This window comes from Silurus meridionalis, chromosome 25, assembly GCF_014805685.1.
Source record: "Silurus meridionalis isolate SWU-2019-XX chromosome 25, ASM1480568v1, whole genome shotgun sequence".
NCBI classification, from domain to species: Eukaryota; Metazoa; Chordata; class Actinopteri; order Siluriformes; family Siluridae; genus Silurus; species Silurus meridionalis.
This window is the reverse complement of record NC_060908.1, coordinates 882,501-890,983: the sequence shown is the minus strand read 5'-3', so window position 1 is coordinate 890,983 and position 8,483 is coordinate 882,501. Positions and strand designations below refer to the sequence as shown.

At 41.6% G+C, this 8,483-nt stretch overlaps 1 protein-coding gene across 1 annotated transcript in view; it reads right to left on the bottom strand.

Annotated features, from left to right (window-relative positions):
- Positions 1-1,089: 1,089 nt before the first annotated feature.
- gsx1 (GS homeobox 1) overlaps positions 1,090-8,483 on the bottom strand; it is a 27,260-nt gene continuing 19,866 nt past the window's right edge. The window contains 3 exon segments of the mRNA XM_046838612.1: positions 1,090-2,393; positions 2,396-2,599; positions 2,924-3,917. Of these exon segments, the coding sequence (XP_046694568.1) occupies positions 2,260-2,393; positions 2,396-2,599; positions 2,924-3,347 (762 nt within the window). The 5' untranslated portion in view covers positions 3,348-3,917 and the 3' untranslated portion in view covers positions 1,090-2,259.

Here is an 8,483-nt window from a genome sequence, read left to right as displayed (position 1 = left end):
TTATACTGGATTTAAATATCGAGTACATTTAATGTCCTAATCTGTAGCGCGCGGGTCTGTGTGTGTGTGTGTGTGTGTGTGTGTGTGTGTGTGTGTGTGTGTGTGTGAGTCTGACTTTAAAGACTTTTTAAACGGCAGGTCGTGCGCACGCCTCACGCGCGTCTCTGCAACTTTCCCTCCTTATTGTTTTGAAAGAGAAATAAACTGCTGGACGTCCAACTGTAGTGAAACACACACACACACACACACACAAGGAAAAACCACCTGGATTTGGTGCGTATGTGTAAAAGAAAGAAAGAAAGAAAACATCTCTGCGCGCTTTTTTTGACGCGTCTCACTACCGTTTAGCATCAGATACGCCAGATAAGTCTGGGCACGGAATTAGCACACGGATGACAAGATCTACCTAAACTGATTTACCGAAATCGTGTGTGTGTGTGTGTGTGTGTGTGTGTGTGTGTGTGTATGTGTGTGTGTTGACTGAGCCAATACGCACCAACACCAAAAGTCCAGCTGTGTTTTGACGCACATAATGGTGCTGGAACAGAGCAAATGACGCACACGTTTTAGCAAATTTACACACAGGACTAACTTTAATTAAACACGCAGGATGAGGAAGAAACTGGTGAAGAGAAATAAAATAATGATGAGGAGTTGTTGATAGGAAAAGATCTTGTTTAAGTAATGCAGAAACACCTGCTGCGCCGAGCAGACAGACAGACAGACAGACAGATAGATAGATAGATAGATAGATAGATAGATAGATAGATAGATAGATAGATAGATAGATAGATGGATAGATAGATAGATAGATAGATAGATAGATAGATAGATAGATAGATCGGATTTTGTTGGAATCATTTATGTAAAAAGTGCAATAAATAAAGGTTGGATGTGTAAATTTGTTTGGATATGTTTGTTTGAATAGTTTTTATTGTGTATATTGTTTTTGTATTTGTTGTTATAATTATTATATATTATATATAATATATTATTATATTGAGGTGAGGTGCAGATTTCTTTTTTGCAAAACTCACACGCAGACAAAACAGATCAGTACTATGAAATATTCTTTATTATCAGCGATAAGGTTTTAAATAAATAAATATTTTCATGACACTGAATAAACAGTTACAGGAGGTGAGATGCTGATGCTTCTTCTCTCAAACATCTCAACTGTTAGACAAAAGGGGGGGGGTAACAAAAAGAAATGAATAAGGACAGACTAAATTTGGTCCATTCTGGAGTATATATATATATATATAGATATCAAAACCCTTTTGGTGATACAGAACAATAAAGAAAAAAAGAACTACAATCATACAACATGTGTACAGTTATATACAGCGGTACTGACGGAGACGCGCGTGCGTTCCTGATATTTATATAAACCTCTTTCTCTCTCTTATTTACAGACTTCAGTACTTACACACACACACACACACACACACACACACACACACACACACACACACACACACAGTCACATTCAGGGAAATGTTATTTCACTAATAAACCTCCTGAGGAGAAAAGGGAAACTCCACTTCTCTTTCTTGGAGTTCGGGAGGAGTTTTGGGAGTTTAGCCACTAAATCTGAGGTCAAACCGATACGAATCTTTTCACTTTATTAGTAAAGTAAAAAAAAAATGTTCCGGCACTTCGGAATTTTAGGAGGAAAAGGTTGAGAAAGCGGTTTCAGACTGAAGCTGATGACCTGCATCAATAAACCGTGATATGCATTAGAGATGCAAATTCACCTGATCGCATCAGGAACCTCATCATTTCTAAAATCCCCAAATATGTCCGAAATTGCTCCCTAAAATCAAAGAGAAGATCAGTATCACCTCTCAGAAAGGTAACAATAGTGAACTTTTCCCTCTCACTGTTATCACACCGATAAGTTTAAGGTGCAAACATGGACCTCAAAGGAACATTTTAAAGTTCAGAAGTACACCATGGGCACCTTGGAAGGTGGAAGATACACTCTAGTGACAAGATAAAGTTCAGGTACAGGTGAGATTTGTGTTGCGCACCAATTAAAGGAAAGTTTGAACTATTTTCACACAGAAAACCCACACCATCTGACTATGTTTTCAGACACGTTTCTTGTTTCTGGAGCTTCTACTTTGGCACCCGCCATCTCCAAATCGAGCTCCAGAACATAAATCTAGCACCTGATTTGGCTAATCAAAGAGCTAATTAGGAATTGTGCACGTGGAGCGCTCTGGAGCGATCTCTGCATGCTTGTTTATGGAGGGTTCATGGGCTAACTGAGAGATCAGCGTCCTCTTTCCCTGATGATGAAGGTGACATGGGCGTGTCGTCCTCTTCCTCCGAGCAGCGCGCGGATGAACATTTGCAGTGCAGAGAACCCGTTCTGTGGGAACCTCCTTGCCTTCTTTCTTGTGCTTGACACGTCGGTTTTGGAACCAGATCTTGACCTGTTTCTCGGACAGGTTCAGGTAGGTCGCGATCTCGATGCGCCGCAGTCTGGACAGGTACATGTTGGAGGTGAACTCGCGCTCGAGCTCCAGGAGCTGCGTGCTGGTGAACGCCGTGCGCATGCGCTTGCTGCTCTGGAGTTGGCTGTTGCTGCTTTCTGTCAAAAACATATGGAGGAACAAACTGTTATTAAAAGACTTTCCACAGGGTTAAAGATTCTGGAGTTCTCAGAAGGTTCTTTCGATGATGATTGGTGTTTATTTTAATACGCAAAGCTTCTTCTAAAAGAGTTGAAATGTTATTTACGAATTTCTTGCCAAGTGGAACTGAACCTGATGTTTGAAGCCTGTGTGATTTTTTTATTTACTTTTGGAAAATACTTCACTCTAATTGTCCACTGCTCGGAGATAAATTAATTAGTGTTAATTAACCAATCAGCGGCCGTTTTTAATGATGTAAACAATGTAAATGAAATACTCACCGAGCGTCATGCAGTGGAACTGCCGCGGGTCCGCGACCGAGTACGCGCTCTGGTAAAGTCCCGCGTGGTTCACGTGCACGCCGCTGGAGGGCGAGTGTTGCCGCGAGAGCGCGGACGGGCAGCACTGCGAGCCGAAAGCCGCCGGGAACGAGGCCGCCGCGGCCGCCGCCTTGAGCAGCGGGAGTGCCGGGGGAGCCGGGTGGAGCTGCTGGGACGCCGCCGCCATGCACAACGGGCAGAAGCACAGCAGGCCGGCTTTGCGCGCGTGGCACGACGCGGCCGCCGCCGCGGCCGCAGACAGCCCGTGGAGCGCGTGCGGCGCGTGCACCGTGTACGGCAGCAGCGGCGGCGGCGGCGTGTTCTCGCTGCCCTTCTCGTTGGCCTCACGCAAAATCAACGAGTCCACAAGAAATGACCGTGGCATCTTCTCTATATTCTTCTATTTCTTGCACAAAATAACGTGGAAAAAAACGCGCAAAAAAAAAGTTTACGCAGAAAAACGCAGACACGTTTCACCAAAAAAATGGTCCAATCTCTCGTGTGATGGACAGCAGAGTGATGCTGCAGAGGAACACCAGGCTCTTAAATAAGTTCCAGAGCACGCATCCGTCTCTCTCTCTCTCTCTCTCTCTCTCTCTCTCAATAGGGTTTTGTGCTTTTCTCTGAGCATTCACACTGCACGCTTCTCTATTATTTCACTTGTTAACTAAATGAACTGCATAATGTAGTCTATTCTTGTCAGCCCCACCCACACCGCGAGACGCGGCTCTGCCCCCTTTTTTTGTTTTGTTTTGTTTTGTTTTTTTAAGTCCGCCTCTTTTTTAACAGCCCACTATCACTCTTTTAGTGTCGTTTTAAAGTTTATTATTTTCCCCCCAGCCATTGATCGCATGGACACTGTTGCTCTTTTAATTTCGGATTTATTCACCTGGTCATGAGCTTATTTGTGGGAAGTTTGGATCGAGACGCAGGGGAGGTTCTGGTGCTCGTGCACCTGCAGGAAGACAAGCACAAGACGAAATGTTTTAAATGTCACTCAGTGTGCATTTCAACAAAACAACACACAAAGACGTATAGATCAGCCACAAACAATGTCCTGGGTTTGAGAGAAGAATAACAACCAGCCTGTTGCTGTCAAATATACACACATCGGGCTGATTATTCAAACTTTATATATTTACAAACTTTATATGATTATTTAAACTTTAATCATTTGGCTGTAGAACTGTGTTTCTATTTGTTGAACAAAAGGTCTAATATAGTTTAGTTTTTTACATTTCTATCCTGAAATTAGAACACATTTAATTTCCCATTAAAATAACAGACCCAAAGTCATGCAGAAGCACACTTTTATAAATAATATAGTCAGTAATTGTTATTTATTCTCACCAACATTTATCAAATAAAACAAAAACGTTAACATTCACAGCAAAAGCGTCAAATCTGCAGAACGTCATCAGGTAACCGAATAAACACCACGTGATACACGATCATCATTAATGCTGCTTAATTGATCACACCTTCAGAGTCAGAGTTCAGTCTTCAACCGAATTCAATAAATAAATAAATAAATAAATAAATATTTAACTGCTGTTGAATTTCACTAGAAACGGGAAGAAAAGTTTCTTTCTTAGAGAACCCTGGGGTTCTATGTACAATGAAGCATTATAAACACCTGTAGTGTTTAATTACACTTTCACAGTACACTGTAACTCATCTTGTGTTTGTATCAGGTATCTGCTGTTTGAGGTTCCAGCTATAAGAACCCAAGGGTTCTCCAAGTAAGAAAACTTTTCTGCAAAGTGTTATTATAATATTTGGACACGTTTTTATTTCATTATAAATTCGACACTTTGGGAGACGAATGCATTTATAAACACTGCACAACAGCCTGGAAAACACCGAGTGTGTGTCCATCGTTTCTACAGCGATGTACAGCGCATGAGTGTGTGTACAGGTTCTGCTCGAGACCACGTGGTTGTGTGAGGCCGCATGGTTAAACCGTGGGGTTTAATTCGTGTGTGCGGGCCCCTGCCAGCCCCCAGGAAAGAATATATAAAAATAACCAGGTTTTCACTGCCTCCGGATTCAATTCAATGTCATTGTAGGGAGTCGTGAATGCCGGAGAAAAGAGGCTCGCATTAAAGTGTGTGACAGCGCAGGACGGACACACACAAAGGGACCGAACTCCCCACACCATCACCACCACCCCCTCCCTACACACACACACACACACACACACCATCCCGACCTGCGTCTCCTCGCTCTGATTCAATTAAGTAATAAGAAAACATTTTCTTTCAGTTTAACACCAACAAGCACGACTTTTCAAAAGCACGAGAGAAAAAAGCAGGGAAGAAGGAAAGAAAAGCAGCGTTCACACACGTCCGCAAACAATTCGGTTTATAAAAAGCAACCCTGAAAACTTGATCAGAACACTCAAGTAGGAAAAAGAGAATTATTTTGTCCCTTTATGATGTGAACGTTTATATTTCATTATAACATAAAGTCTATTTTTAATTAATAAACATCACTGTTTGAGTAAATTAATTCGAATTCATTTTATTTGGAGTTAAATTATTTATTGTTAATGAATAAACCTTCTGTCTCAATAGAGGGAGGGTCGTGTGATCAGATGGATGGATGGATTAACATTTACTGAGAATCATTTATTTAATCATTTTTATTGCATTTTATTTTATTTCATTTGTGGTTTTTTTTTTTTTTGGGGGGTTGCCAAGAGGTGATTGTTAAGCTCTATATAAAATCTTAAAGAAAAAGAATTAGGGAGATAAATCTATATAAATCTGGAAATAATAAAATAGTCGTTTTTTTTAAAAGTGGTTTTATATTTTATAAACAGCAAATTGTAAATTCCTGAATGAATAAATAATTGAGAACAGACCTGCTCTGGTTCGATAAGTAAAAGTGTGTAAAAAGGCGGAGAGGAATGAACGGCCGATTGACCAGCATGCTTTACGCCTATCGCCTCAGTGGTCATGCTTCAGTGCTGATGTAAGCCAAGAGTCCTCGACACCTTAAAAGAACAGTTCGGCCAAAAATGAAATGTCCACAATGTCCCCTTTCACCTCTAAAGGTCGATCAGAGGGGACGCGTTCAGGGTCTGAAAGTAGCTTCTTGCTTGGAGCTATAAGACCAGTGTGAGATGATCTGGGAACACACTGTGAGTTTCTATCATTTGTTAGCTCTGTTAATTTTGTGGCTCTAGTGCAAAAACTATAGAAGACACCAAACATCAGCATGAGAGGTTCATCAGAGGTTCATCTGAAGTGAAATGTGTGAAAACTGGGAGAAAATGCAGGAGCGCAGGTTTCATTTCCGGTGACGGCAAAATGCTGGAAAATATTTATAGTGGAGAGGCATGTGCTGTTAAAATGCTTCAGTAATGACAGTGAATGTCTACACACACACACACACACACACCCCAAGCCAAAATCGCAGTGGTGTGTCACTACAGTACGTGTGTGTGAGAGTGTTTACATGCTTCTGATGCTGAACTTCTCAGTTTAGTGTTTCCTGCTCTTACACACCTGTTTGTATGTGAGTGTGAGCAGTGCAAGAAAAAGCTATCTATCTATCTATCTATCTATCTATCTATCTATCTATCTATCTATCTATCTATCTATCTATCTATCTATCTATCCATCTATCCATCCATCCATCCATCCATCCATCCATCCATCCATCCATCCATCCATCCAACATTACTCAACTATGTCTATTTATTTACTCTACACACTATACAATATACAGGGGATTAGGGAAGAAAATAAATTGCACACACACACACACACACACACACACACACACACACACACACACACTTATAAACATTCACATATTCCATGTGTGTATTAGTGATCTGATTAAGCAGGAAACAGACCAAACTATGTAGTAAGTGATTATGGAAACAGCAGTTTATAAACACACACACACACACACACACACACACACACACACACACACACACACCTCTCTGTCTGACAACCCTGACAATTAGGGCCACATGCGTTCTCTGGTTTTTGTGCGAGAACCGAGCTGCAGTTCGCTAATGGCTCATTGAGGCCGAACCGAGCCTTGAGCAGGTAATGGACTGAGACACGCAACAGCCATTTGCTTTATTCACTGAAAATGACCAGAAAACCCCAGCTATATCCAAACGTCCATCCATCCACCCTTCCACCCTTCCACCCATCCCTCCGTCCATCAGCGCTCTGGGAATCACCACTCGACTCATAAAAGGGTGTAATTTGGTCGCAACTTTGCTGCGTCACATAATAGCAGGTCTTTAGCAGAAAAATTAGAAGCAATTAAACCCTTAAACAAGCAGCAAACAGAGAGAGAGAGAGAGAGAGAGAGAGAGAGAGAGAGAGAGAGAGAGAGAGAGAGAGAGAGAGAGAGAGATAAATATAATGAGTGAGAAGGAGAGAAAAGGGGAGCAACTGAGAGAGGGAAAGAGAGAAAGAAAGAAAGAAAAAAAAGATAGAAGAAGATAGAAAGGGAAAGAGGGAGAGAGAGAGAGAGAGAGGGTAGGGAGAGATGTTTGAGATATAACTTTGTATATTACTTTGTAGAGCACGAGAAAGAGAGGGAGAGAAGGTGGGGTTGAAGAGGAGAAGAAAGAAAAGAGAGAAGAAAATAACAAAGAAAGAAAATGGTGAGACAGAAAAAGAGACAGAGGCAAAGAAAGTGAGAAATGGGGTGAAAAGATGAAAAGAGAGAGAGGGGGAGAGAGGGAGAGAGAGAAATTTAGAAGAGAAATTTCTATTTTTTTTTTTTTTTTTTACAAATGATTTATTTTTTTACATGTTTATTTTATATTGTATGTAATAATTGTAACTCTTATCTGTGAAATCTGTTCTTCTCCGTCAGCAGCTTGTAGTTTTGTAACTGTTCATGTTTGATCTCATTTCATTTCAATTATTTATATTTTCTTTATTGTCTTTGATCTTGTTCTTATTGTTTGTCATTTCATTTTAATCAGAACAACTTAGAGCTAAGCACGCTCAAAACTGGGGAGATGACTAAAGAAAAGACCCCTCAACTCTACAATCCTTCACAATATCTGACAGCCCTCCATCTTCTGTGGAGACCTTCAGGTTTCTGGGAACTACCATTTCCCAAGACCTAAAATTTGAGTCCAACACAAACTCCATTCTCAAAATGGCCCAGCAGAGGATATATTTTCTACACCAATTAATGAAGTCTGGTCTGCCACAGGAGATGTTTATGCAGTTCAACAATAAAGTCATTGAATTAGTCCTCTGCACATCCATCAGCATCTGGTTTAGAGCAGCAAGAAAACAGGACATGAACAGCAGAAAAAAATCTAAAACAGCAGAAGAAATCATTGGTGCTCCGCCGCCCACTCCCTGATCACTCCCCGCCCACCCACTGCCCACCCCTGCCCACTCCTGCCCACCCCTGCCCACTCCCTACCCTCCCACTGCCCACTCCTGCCCACTCCTGATCACTCCCTGCCCACCCACTGCCCACCCCTGCCCGCCCACTGCCCACCCCTGCCCACTCCCTACCTCCC